Here is a 13,706-nt window from a genome sequence, read left to right as displayed (position 1 = left end):
ATTTATTCCCGATGGCCTCAATTTACTATTTCCGTAAATAGACATCTATATTAGTCTGTTTTCTGTTGCTTATAATACCTGAAACTGGGTAATTTATAAGAAAATGAAATTTATTACTTACAGTATTTCTTATTTCGTTCTAATTTATTTCTTTGGAGGCTGAGGAGTCCAAAGTCCAGGGGGCTTATCTGCTGAGGGCCTTCTTCTTGGTGGGGACTCTCAGCAGAGTCCCTAGGTGGCACAGAATATCACATGGTGAAGGAACAAGAGCATTTCCACATGCTCACTTGCTCTCCTTATAAAGCCACCAGTCTACTCCCTGATAAACCATTAAACCATTAATCCATGAATGGGTTAATCCATTCATGGGGGCATACTCCTCATGATCCAATCACCTCTTAAAGGCCCTACCTTTAAATACCATATTGAAGATTAAGTTCCAGCATGAGCTTGGGGGGACATTCAAACCATAGCAACGTCAAATTTCTGTTTTTATAAAACAGGAAACTAACAAAGGCTGGAGGAGGATTCCTATGTAGATCGAATGTCTAGTATGTTCCAACACTGAGGCAGTGAGCTTACTCTTTGCTTGGGGAGAAAGTCAGTTAACAAATAAATAATAAACATATAATGAGGATACATTATTACACTTAAGGAGAATGGTAAAGGTTTAGAATAGGTGTTGGTTGTATGAGATGGGAGAGAGAACAGCCTAGGGATACATGACTGTTTTGGAAGGCTAAGCTAAGGATGAGTAGTAAAAATGTGTGGTACTACATGTAATAAGCGTGTGGGACTTTTCTCCAGCAGTGCTCAGCAGCTAAGTATAAATAGGTGAAGTGGATGATGATATTAAACTGTTTTGAGATAACAGGGTAAGGACAAGGGAATAAGTTGATTTTTGGGTGCTGAGAAGAAATTAGTGAAATGATGCCCTGTAACCTGGATATGAAAAGATGTAATAGAATGTTTAACTGCTTGGCCCTCTTCTCTTCTTTATTTCCATCAGTGTTTCTCAATTAAGAAGCGGGGTGTGTGTGTGTGTGTGATTTCCCTCCCCCCGGGGACATTTAGCAGTGTCTGGGATGTGTTTGGTTGTCACAACTGGGGGTGGGGTGGGGGGAACGTGCTACTGACATCTAGTGGGTAGAGCTGAGGTGCTGCTAAGCTCTCTACAACAAAGAATGTTCTAACCCCAGGTGTCAATAGTGTCAAGGCTGAGAAACCCTAATCTATATTAATTCCTTGGTGATCTTGTCTAATTTCCTGGCTTAAATGCAATTTATATGCAGATGACTTTCAAGTTTGTATTTCCAATCCAAGACCTCTTGCTCCCAACTCTGACTTATATATCCAGGTACCTACTCAACATCTCCACTTGGATGCCCAATGGACATCTGAAACTGCTCCACCTGCAGTCTCCCATCTCAGAGAATGACAACTATCCTTCTAGTTGCTCAGGCCACAAACCTTGGTGATTATTTCTTTCACATCCTACACCTAGTCCATAAGGAAATTTTGTTGACTCTACCTTTGAAATATATCCAAAATCCAATCACTTCTTGCCATCTCCATTGCTATTACCTTGGTACAAGCTGTCTTTATATCTCACTTGGATTATTGCAGTAGCTTCCTCACTGATCTCTTTATTTGTAACTTTCCAGGCTATGGTCAACACAGCAACCACAGTATTCCTTTTCAAACATAACTCATATTATATCACTCCTCTGCCCAAAACCTTTCAGGGGTTCCCTGTTGTTTTAGTCCATTTTGGGTTGCTATAACAGAAATACCTGAGACTGGGTTATTTATAAAGAAGAGAGGTTTATTTGGCTTACGATTCTGGGACAGCTGCATCTGGCATGGGCCTCAGGCTGCTTCTACTCATGGCGGAAAGTGGCAGGGAGCCAGTGGGTACAAGCAGATCACATGGCGAGAGGAAGCAAGAGAGAGAGAGAGAAGGTGCCAGGGTCTTTTTAAGCAACGAGCTCTTGCGGGAACTAATGGAGTGAGAACTCACTCATTAATCCCCCCTCCCCCAGGGAGAGCATTAATCCATTCATGAGGGATCCGCCCCCATGACTCAATCAGTTTCCAACACTGCCACATTGGGGATCAAATTTGAGGGGACAACACATCCAAACTCCATCATTCCACCCCTGGCCCCCCAGAATTCATGTCACTCACATACAAATTACAATCATTCCATCCCAACAGTCCCAAAAGTCTTAGCTTGCTCCAGCACCAAGTTAAAAGTCCAAAGTCCAAAGTCTCATCTGAGACCAAAAGCAAAAGTCCTTCCAGCTTTGAACCTGTAAAAGTCAAAACCAAATTTATCTACTGCCAAGGTACAATGGTGGAACAGTTATTGGGTATACATTCCCATTCCAAAAGGGAGGAATAGGCCAGAAGAAAGGAAAAACAGGCCCCAAACAAGTCCAAAACCCAGCAGGGCAGGCATTAAATCTCAAGGCTGGAGAATCAGGTACCTTGATTCTATGTTCGACTGCCTCTGCACACTGGTGTGGGGGTTGGGTCCCCAAGTCCTTGGGTAGCTCCACTCCTATGGCTTTCCTGGTCTTGGGCCATACTTCACCTCTCCTAGGCTGGTGTTCCACTCTGGTAGCTCCACAGGTCTGGGATCTCCATGGCGGTTCTGCTCTCACTGCTCCACTAGGCATGGTGCTATTGGGGTTTTTCTGCTGCAACTCTGACCCCACATTTCTGCTGAGTGTTGCTTTAGTAGATGGCCTCTGTGGTAGCTCCACCCCTGTGGCAGGTCTCTGCCTGTGTCCCCAGGCATTTCCATACATCCTCTGGAATCTGGGTGGAGGCTGCCATGCCTCCACTGCTCTCATGTCCTGCCGACCTGCAGACTTAACACAACCTGGATGCCACCGAGGTTTCAGGCCTCTACTCTCCAGGGCTGCTGCCTGAACCACACCTGGGGCCACTCCAGCTGGAGCAGCTGGGATGAAGGGAGCAGAATCCTGAGGGCAGCTGCGCCCCAGGTCTGTCCTTCAGGATAACTCTTGTCCTTCTAGGCTTCAGAGTCTGTGATGGGTGGGGAAGTGCCTTCCAGACTTCTGAAATGCCTGCGGGGCTTTCCTCTTTTTCTCGGCTATTAGCATCTGGCTGCCTCACCGCCAAGATAATGTCTTTAGCCACCAGTTTATCTGCTTCACCCTTGCATTGTTCTTCGGCTCTCTACTTCTATACCGCATGGCCAGGCTGCAAAGTTTCCAAAACTTTATGCTCTGCTTCTCTTTTAAATTCTGGCTTTACATCATGCCTTCGCCGCCATAATTCAGAGTAGGCTGTTAGAAGTAGCCATGCAGCGTCCTTAAAGCTTTGCTGCTTAGAAATTTCTTTGGCCAAATGCTCTGGTTCACAACTCTTAAGTTCCAACTTCCACAAAGTCCAAGGGAATGGACAGAATGCAGCCAGGTTCCTTGCTATGGTGCTATGGTTATCTTTTGTCCAATTCCCAGTAAGTTCTTCATTTCTATCTGAGACCTCATCATCTGCCTGGCCTTTACTGTCCACATTTCTATCAGCATTCTGCTCGCCACCGCATAAGTCTCTAAGACATTCCAAACTCTCCCTCATCTTTTTCTCTTCTAAGTCCGCCAAACCCCTCCAACCTTTGCCCATTACCCAGTAGCAAAGCTGCATCCACATTTTCAGGTATCTGTTTAGCAACACCCCACTCCTCTGTACCAATTTTCTGTTTTAGTCCGTTTTGTGTTGCTATAACAAATACCTGAGACTGGGTAATTTGTAAAGAAGAGAGGTTTATTTGGCTTATGATTCTGGGACAGCTGCATCTGGCATGGGCCTCAGGCTGCTTCTACTCATGGTGGAAAGTGGCAGGGAGCCAGCGGGTACAAGCAGATCACATGGCGAGAGGAGGCAAGAGAGAGAAGGAAGCAAGAGAGAGAGAAGGTGCCAGGGTTTATTTAAGCGATGAGCTCTCGCGGGAACTAATAGAGCGAGAACTCATTAATCTCCTTTCCCCCAGGGAGAGCATTAATCCATTCATGAGGGATCTGCCCCCATGACTCAGTTGGTTTCCAACACTGCCACATTGGGGATCAAATTTCCGCATGAGTTTTGGAGGGGACAACACATCAAAACTCCATCATCTGTTTTACTCAGAGTAAAAGCCAGAGTCCTTACAGTAGCTTAAGAGACTATACATGGTATGACCCTTCATTGTCTATCTGACTTCGTATCCTGCTGCTCTCCCACTTGCTACATTTTAGCCACACTTGCTTCCTTGATGTTCCTCAAACATTTCAGATGCAGCTCCTGCTTTATGACCTTCACCCTGGCCATTCTCTCTGCCTAGAACACTCCTCCTTTAGATATTTGCATGGTTAATAATCAGGTCCTTCACATTTCTGCTCACATGACACCTTCTATATGAGACTTGTCTTAATTCCCCTATTTAGAATTACACAACCCCTCCCCCTACATTGCTGTGCTCTACTCTTATTTTTGCATAGCACTTATCATTTCTAACATTTTATGTTTTACTTTTTAAGATTATGTTTATCATCTCTCTTCAGTAGCATGTAGTGTCATAAGTGTGGGATTCTGTCTTCTTTGCTAGATAATATACCTCAGGAACCTTCAGTAGTGTGTTGCATGTAGTAGATACTCAGTAATTATTTGTAAATGAATAAATGAATGTTAAAGGACTAGAATTCTTGGTGAGGTCAAAGAAGTAGTTGATTAAAAGTAAGGAGGTAGAAGTTAAGGATAGGAGTTTTGGTCAGAAATAGATATACTGCTTTGTATATAGCAGTAAACAAAGCATAAAGAACTCCTGCCCTTATGGAGCTTACCATCTAGTTGGGGAAATGTTTAATAAACCATGCTAAATAACTAAAGTATATATTATGTTTGATAGTTGTACATGCTTAGGAGAAGGGTGATGGACATTTTAGTTAGGTTGGCCAGGAAGGTCTCATTGAGACGGTGCCATTTGAGTGAAGATCTGAAGGAAGGGAAAGAGTGAACCACGAGGCTACAAGAATAAGAATAGTCCAGGCAGAGGGTAATGCAGATATTCCTGAGAGTGGCTTCAGAGTTGGTGGGATATGGGAAGAAATAGCTTTTAAGGAGAACCATATTGTAGGTGAGCAAGAAGGGAGGTTGAAAGAGCATTCTTTACTTGTCACCTTCTAGAATAGAACCATTTGTGTCTCATAGTAAAAGAAAAGGATTCCATGTTTATTTTAGCTATTGCTTTTGCAAATTATATCTTTGTATTTAGGAAGTTTTTCAAGAACTGATAATTCTTTAACACTTTTGAAAAACATTTAAAAGCAACTTTATGTCATTACCTTTTATGGACAGCAGAGGGAACCGTTTTGCCAATTATCTAAATCTGAAGGTAGTTTGTTTTGAGATAAGACCCTTTCATTTCCTACGTTTAGAAGAAAGAGGAGTTTCTTTGATTTTTTTTTTTAAATAAAGATTAATTTTCTTCTAGAGCTCTGTTCATGTTTTTTTTGTGGCTATACTAATGTAAGAAAAGTTGGTAGAGCATTTATGAAATTTAGAAGAATTAATAAATAGTATGAAAATCTTTAGAGAATGAGTTGCATTTTGTCCATAATAATTTTCCAGTTTTTGTTACTTGCCTGCTAATAGTAATGTTGGTAACATACTGTCACATTGGGATATCTTTTTAGGTTATATATTTGAATCTTGAAATTAGTTCTGTTTCTCTGCTCATTCCTGTCTTTTGTTTTATAGCAGAAAATATATATTGCCATTTGAACTTAATTTGTTTTGCTACAGAAGGTCTTACTCTTAGTCTGTTCATATGACAGTGTGTATTAGTCCATTTCTGTTGCTTATAACAGAAATACCTGAAAATGGATAATTTGCAAAGAAACAATATTTATTGCTTATAGTTTTGGAGGCTGGGAAGTCTAAAGTCCAGGGAACACATCTGGTGAGGGCCTTCTGGGTGGTAACTCTACAGCAACTCAAGGTGTCACATGGCAAAATGACAGAAGCACAGAGAGAGCTAACTCCTTACTCCTTTTCCTTTTAAAGCCCTCAGAACTATGCCCACAACTACCATCAAACCATCAACTTAATCCATTTACTGGGGCATGGTGCTCACTATGTAATCACCTCTTCAAGGCCTCACCTTTCAATTACCATAATAGGATTTCTCACTCTGTTAACATTGTCACAGTGGGGATTAAGTTTCTCATACATGGACTTTGGGGGACACAGTTCAATCCACAGCACAGTGTAAGGTCCAGGGATCCTTATGTGTGCCTTGAATGTTTTTGCATTCTGTAAGCATTCACCCCAAATTCATCAACTGCCATGGTTATTCTTTGTCAAATCTCCCCCACTCCACACCCCATACCCCACCCTTTATATTTCCCATATATAGTAACAGACAGTTGACCTTTAGCCCCTTCATGCAACACTGCTTCTTACTTACCAGTTGTTTATTTATTAGATACTTTCATTTTTATCAAGCTAACTTTTGGCCTCCAGATTTTCAGGGTGGTTTTTAAGAATCAAATTAAGAATATGTAATTAAAATGACTTTGAAAACTAATAATTAAGGAACTTTCAGATTGCAAAGGAGTAAAGAGTAATAGCAGGAAAGTACAGGATGATGAGATGGGTTTTAAGGGGGCATTTGAAAAAGGAACCAACTACCGGATATATTTTTAAAATTGTACTGGTAAAAGAATAGTTGAGAGCTTGTTTTCTGTTTTCAGGTGAGTTCTTTGTTCTTTCATTTATTTTTTATTTTTTTATTTTTTGTCTTTTTATCGTGACCGGCACTCAGCCAGTGAGTGCACCCGCCATTCCTATATAGGATCCGAACCCGCGGCGGGAGTGTCTCTGCGCTCCCAGCGCCGCACTCTCCTTAGTGCGCCACGGGCTCGGCCCTGTTCTTTCATTTAAAAAAAAATGCTTGCTGTTGGGTACTGTGCTGGAAATGACAATATGAATATGTCTCAGTCTCACAAAGGAGTGAACACATTTCAAGAGTGATTTCACAATTGAAGGCAAGAGTGGCTCTGTTTGAGATGGGCCTAGGATTGGGCAGGGGTTGGTCAGGGAAGCATTCAAGGAGAACAGGAGAGCTTGGGCTTTGAAGTGGATGAATTCGAGTTGGCCAGGCAGATGAAGGGGTAGGGTGTTCCAAGGAGATGGCTCCAAGACAGACTTCCTTGGTTTAAAATCCATCTCTGATTGGCACATTGTGGTTTTTGATTGAATTGTGAAAAGAGTTGAGTCTAGGGCAGTGGTTCTCAGCCTTAGATGCACATTAAAATTACCTGGGGAATTGAAACTTGCTGATACCTGAGCCACACCCTACACCAATTCAATCAGTATCACTGCGCATGTGTCCACAGGTGATTCTAATGTTCAGTAGGGCTGAGAACCACTGGTCCAGAACTATTTCCAGGTTTTTGGCTTAGGTGACTGGGTTGCTATGATGGTGCCTTTTACTAGGATGAAAAGTGCATTGAAAAAAGAAGATTTTGCTTTTAACATAGCACTTGGGCTTTCTAAGAATCCTGTTAGCATATTTACATGCTTTAAGTTTTTGTAACTAAGGAATATTTTTAAATATTGGTTTCTGGATTGGATATCATAAATGAGCCCAGACTATATGACTTTCATGTTCTTGTGTCTTCGTTTTATAATTTGAGTTTCTTTTAGGATATTATCTGCTCCTGTTCCTTCTCTTTGGACTTACTACCTTTCAATACATCCTATATTTATATATTTATTAGGTTTGTCTGAGTCCTCCTAAAATTTCTTCCCCCAACCACTACTACCACCAACACTAGAATGTAAGCTCCACCAGAGCAGGGATCTTTGATATTTTTGTTCACCAATGAATCTTAAATTCCTGGTACATAGTAGATAAAACATGTTTCTTGAATTAATGAATGAGTCAGGCTGGTTTTGTTTCCTTCCAGGTTTTTAGCTCTGCTCTAGAATAAAAGTTGGAGAGCAGAGTTTCAGATCTGTGAGGACTGTTTTTTTTTTCCTGTATTAATTGATAATTAAACATGGAGCTTAATTTTTGGTTGCTAAGGTTTATAAGAGAATACATGTAGGCAAATGTTCTTAATACAGCTTAACAATGAAAACTTGTTTTAATGTTTTGGTAGGAACCACCAAAGCCACCTCTAAATAATTTTAAAGTGGGGATGAAACTTGAAGCTATAGACAAAAAGAATCCTTATATGATCTGCCCTGCAACAATTGGAAATGTTAAAGGAGATGAAGTTCATATCACATTCGATGGCTGGAGTGGAGCTTTTGATTATTGGTGCAAGTATTATTCTCGAGATATTTTTCCAGTTGGGTGGTGTCGTCTGACAGGAGATGTATTACAACCACCAGGAAAGAGTGGTAAGATAATAAGTAATTACATTTTAAAAATTTTATTGATGTTAAATCTTACTGCTGTTGATGGCATTGTGATTAATATTGGCAATATTAGGACTTCATACCCAACTAGAGTGGCAGGCAAAACAGCAAGAGCACTGTCCAGGCTAGAGAACTGGAGGTAAAGGAAGACTATGATTAGAATTCTTGAGGGCCACCCCTGCATCGAAATCTGAGTTCCAGTCCACACTGAAGAATATGGGCAAAGCTAAAAGTCACATTTGGACCATTGAAGCCTTGTTGCTATAAGCATTTGGGTGAAGGGGGTTACTCAGCTACCTTGATAGTCGATATTCAATTAAAAATTACACATGGTATTTCATTTTTCATATTTCAAAGATATTTTTTAAAAGCTTGGGCATAACAACTGTTACAAACAGGTTTTACATGATTTTGGTCCTATTTTCAACTTAAATTGATACTTTGATAGTCAAGTAAAATGTATACATCAGTGAAAATTTTTGACTATAGAAGCCATCATAAATTAGTATGTTATTTTAGTCATGGTAGTGGTTATCAGTTATAACACTGTTTCCTAAGTTGAATACTATGATCATCAGATATTTTCTTTCAGTGAAAAGTCATCAAAATACTGAAGTTCCTTGGTGATTCTTTCAGGGGCTTAGAAATACCTAACCTTGTCTGCTGTGATGGAATAACTGCTGAAATTTAAGTAGGGTCTAAGCACAGAACTCAATCATTGGCATAAGTTTAATATAAATTTAATAATGTAATTGAGTGTAAACATACTTAAAATTTACCCAACTAAATGTGTTTGTTTATATCAGAAAAAAAGAAAGATAGATGTAAAAAATGAGTAGGTAATGTGTGTAGAGAAAGGCAGTGGTTAGGTAAGAGCTTATAGCCACATTATTCTTGTAACTGCTATTAGAATCTTCTGTAATTTGGGACTTTAATACATTCTGTTATATTACAATACTACATATCATGATATTCTTTTTATCATGTTCTTCCTTTACCAGTTTCCTGCTGCCATAATTCTAGGAAGTAGATATTAATCGTTGATTTTTAAAAATTTAGTATGATACAGACCTGCAAGTGTGTTCATATGATACTAAGATAAATAAGGCATAGTCTCTCCCTGAGAAGTTTACTTTTAGTGGAAGAAGAATGAATGGAGGGATAGACTTGGGGGAAAAAAAAAAGATATAGAATTAGCAATGCAGAAATAGAGATGTATGCTACATAAAGAGGTGGCCCAAAGACTTATGGTCTGGGCTGGAGAGAAAGGTGGTTGCATAAAGGAAAGCTTCACAAAAAGACACATGATGTGAGTATTAAGACAGGAGAAGGAGTTTTTCAGGCAGAATGGAGATAAAGGTAGGGTGGACACATCACAAAAGTGTCAGAATTGCACAGTTTGTCCTGAAAACGGATGAGTTCAGTTTGGAACACAGTGAGTTTGGAATGGGTGCCTGAAAATGCTATTGTCCTCTGGTATCTCTTCACTCTCTCTTTTTTTTTTAGTAATATAATTTGGCTGTCTAACATAAAGACTACATTTCCAGCCTCCTAGTGTTATGGTATGGCCATGAGACTAAGTCCAGGTCAATGGAATAAAAGTACAGATAGTGTGTTCTACTTCCAGGAAGTGTATAGAGAGGCCAGCATGTCCTCTCATCTGTCTTCCTGCTTCTGTCATGCTGCTAGGAATGTGGTTTTGGTTGGAGCTCCATCTTTGAGCATGAGATCTAGACTGTATCCTAGGCACGGTGGAGTAAAAAGCAGGAAGGAACTGGAGTCCCCGAGAACTTAGTGGAGTAAAACTTTCATATTAGCCTGTATTGTCTGTTTCCAGACTGTTATTTGAAAGAAGTAAGCTTCTATATTATATAAACCACTATTCTTTTAGGATTTTCCATTACTGTTAGCTGAACGTAATCTTGATTGTAGGGAAAATATAGGAAAATGGTCAGGGCCCCTCAGGTGTTCAGAATCTTGCCAAGCATTTGATGTAAATATGCACGTGCGCCCAGGTGTTCCTTGGTTATTGTCTAATGTAATTGCGCATGTGTGTCCAGGTGTCCTGGGTTGTCGGACTTAAGTATAAAGGACAAGAGGCTCTGATCCACAGTGCCCCCCCCCCCCCGGAATGCCCCCGGGGGCGGGGGTATTGGGAGGCCACTACTGCTGCTGGAGGCTGTTGCTGCCAGGGACCCTGGGACGCTCTGGCAGGCCACCGCTGCTGCCGCTGCTGCCACTGCTGCCGTTGCTGAGGAAGCTGAGGACTGAGTTCGTGTTGTCTGCCATTGGCTCCTGGGATCTTTCCTAATTACCTAGCTTGTGGACCTGCGCATGAGGGGTCTGGTGACCCAGCCTGGCACGTGAGGGGTCTGTGACCCAGTCTGTACAATGGGTTTGAAGGGTCTGTGGGCCCTAGCCTTAGCAATACAGTGATTCAGGGTAACTTTGGGACATCCAGGTGCACACGTTCATTGGATAGCTGCACATGCAGGTAAGGAACCTGAAAAAGATAGGTGTTGGTTGACAAAACAGGTATGAGAATCATCGTGTTCACTCAAACAAATACGAGTATTTTTTGTGCCAGGTGGGATAACAGGTATTGGGGGAGGTGGGCAGTTAGACATTTTGTTGATAACAAGTGGTGGAAGTTTTGAGTGTGGTTTTAATTGTGCATATGTGATGGGTGGAAGTAGAAGAGGACTAAGGCAGACCCTGTGGGTCAACATTTACTTGAGTCACTTGGGAGAACTTGCTAAAAGGCAGTGCCCTGGAACTCATATCCAGGGGTTATGAATCAGTATGTCCAGAGTAGGGATCAGGTGTTTCCAGTGCACATGATTTGAGGCCCAAATTTTGAGAAGCACAAAATAAAGAATGGGTAGAGGACAGAAGTCATTCTAGGACATTGAGAAAAAGTATACATAAATGTACTGGAGTCACTAGGTTGGTTTTCCCAACAACAGGAGAGGAAGGATTTTAAGGAGAAAATATTCAGCATCATCAAATGCAGCATGAAAGTCAAGCAAGAGGAGTGCTCAGTAGTCGTCTTGGTAAAAGCATGGTTACTGGACTTCTTTAAAAAGCCAGATTTAGAGAGTTGGGGAGTAAATAGGAAATGCAAAGAGTTTTAAAAAAAAATGTGGCTTTCCAGTACTTTGAGATCTGCCTCCTCTGTCCTTACCCCACTAGACATTTTCCCATTTCAAGTGAAATTTAGAAACCTTTTCCCATTTCAAGTGAAATTTAGAAATCACTTTATATCCCTTTATCCTCCACTATTTATAATTAATTGTCTTTTAATATTTCCTCCACCTCCATTGAGAAGCACATTAGACAGTGTTGTAATTTTCGCTTCAACTGTTGAACACAATTTAGAAAACTCAAGAGGAGAGCCCATTGTAGTAACCTACATTTTTTGCCCTTTCAGTTGTTCTTTCTTCCTTCTTGATTTTCAGGATTATCATTTTCTTCCTGTTTAAAAAAACTTCCTGTAGCCATTCTCTTAGTGTAGGGTGGCAACAAATTCTCTTAGTTTTTTTTCATCTGAGAATGTCTTTATTCCTCCTTTATTCTTGAAGGATAGTTGCTGGATATAGAATTCTAGGTTGACAGTTCTTTCAGCACTTGAAAATTGTGCAACTTCCTTCTGGTTACCATGGTTTCTAATGAGAAATTTGCTGTCATTTGAATTGTTTTCTCCCTTTAGGTTCCTTTATAATTGTGGATCTGTTTTTCCTTGTAGTTATTTCAGTGTTTGCTTTATGCTTTGTTTTGTGACTGTATTAGGTGTGTAAAATTTTTGAATTGTTATAACTTCTTGCTCAGTTGAACCTTCTACAGTAACCTTCTTTGTCTATGGTAACTTTTATTTTAGCCTTAAAGTTTACTTTATATGATGTTAATGTAGCTATACCAGATTTTATTTGGATGGTGTTCTCATCTCTCTCTTTCTCTAATGTTAACCTTTAATCTATCCTTATCTTTTAGATGCATTTCTTATAAATAGATTTTGATGTTTTGGCCAGCCAGCCTGCCTCTTTTAACTGGAACTTTTAATCTATTTATATTTGTTGTGGTTACAGATATATTTTGCTTTCAATATGCCACCTTATTTTGTCCTTCTTATTTTTTCTACTTTTTCTGTATTTTTTAATTTTTCTTGTCCTTTTTTGGATTATTTTTTCTTTCATTCTATTTTCCCCCTCTTGTTTGGAAGTTATATGCTATATTTTCTGATCTTTTAATACTCTAGAAATTTTTAACATGCCTCCTTAACTTAATGGAAGTCTGAAATTAATATCCTTATTCTGAACAAACATAATAGAAGAAACTTAGAATATGCTACCCACTTACCCCCCTCAACTTCATGTTGTTACTTTGGTACGTTTTAATTATCTCTTTTTGTAATCCCATAAACCATTATTATTATTGTTTATATAGCCAATATTTGTTGAGATTTACCCACACATTTAACCTGAACTTTGCTCTTTATTCCTTCTTGGCATCTCAAACCTTTCATCTAGGATTAATTTTCTTCTGTTGGAGGTAGATCCTTCAGTATTTCCTTTAGTGAAGGTCTGCAAGTGGCAGTCTCAGTTTATGTTCACCTGAATATGTCATTATTCCAACTCCTTCCTTGAAAGACATTTTCTGTAGGTATAGAATTCCAGGTTGACAGCTATTCTCTTTCAGCACATTGAAGATATTATTCTTTTGCCTTTTGGTTTTCATTATTGCTGTGAAAATTCAGCTGTTGGTCTGTTTCTTTTCTGACTGTAATTTGTCTTTTTTTTTTTTAATCTAACGACTTTAATTTTATCATCTTTGGAGTTTTGCAGTTTCACTCTGATACTTCTAGGTGTGTGTTTTGTTGAATCTTGATGTCTTGGCAGAACCATGCATATACAAATGACAAGTTGTTTACTTTCACTGTGAGAAATTTTAAATGTTTGATGTTATATTTAACTGTTTTATCATTATTAAGGATTTCAAATGGCACAAGTAACTTGAAGTCGTAAAGCACTTTTCATGACTGCTTTTTGAATATTGAGTACAGGTAGTCCAAACCATATTAAAGTAGAATTTGGAAGCAGTTAGAGTAGAACCAAAAGTGTGCCCACTGGTGTGCAATCTGTTTTGTAAAGATTCCCAGGAGTCCCCAGAAGAACCTCGGGATTCTGGGAAAGCATGGTTAAAAATTGTTAGTTGATGTTCACCCAAAGACATTGCATGTGTGAATCATTTTGCCTTTTTTCAAGCATTGCTTA

General features: G+C 39.8%; 1 protein-coding gene across 1 annotated transcript in view; it reads left to right on the top strand.

The window, feature by feature from the left end:
• The window catches only part of LOC134367236 (sex comb on midleg-like protein 2), a 75,361-nt gene that overhangs the window by 19,387 nt on the left and 42,268 nt on the right, over positions 1–13,706 (top strand). Inside the window, 1 exon segment of the mRNA XM_063083916.1 lies at positions 8,175–8,418. Within this exon segment, the coding sequence (XP_062939986.1) occupies positions 8,175–8,418 (244 nt within the window).

Source organism: Cynocephalus volans, chromosome X (genome assembly GCF_027409185.1).
Source record: "Cynocephalus volans isolate mCynVol1 chromosome X, mCynVol1.pri, whole genome shotgun sequence".
Taxonomy (NCBI): domain Eukaryota; kingdom Metazoa; phylum Chordata; class Mammalia; order Dermoptera; family Cynocephalidae; genus Cynocephalus; species Cynocephalus volans.
Note: the sequence above shows the minus strand (reverse complement) of the source record. Positions and strands in the feature narration are given on the sequence as shown.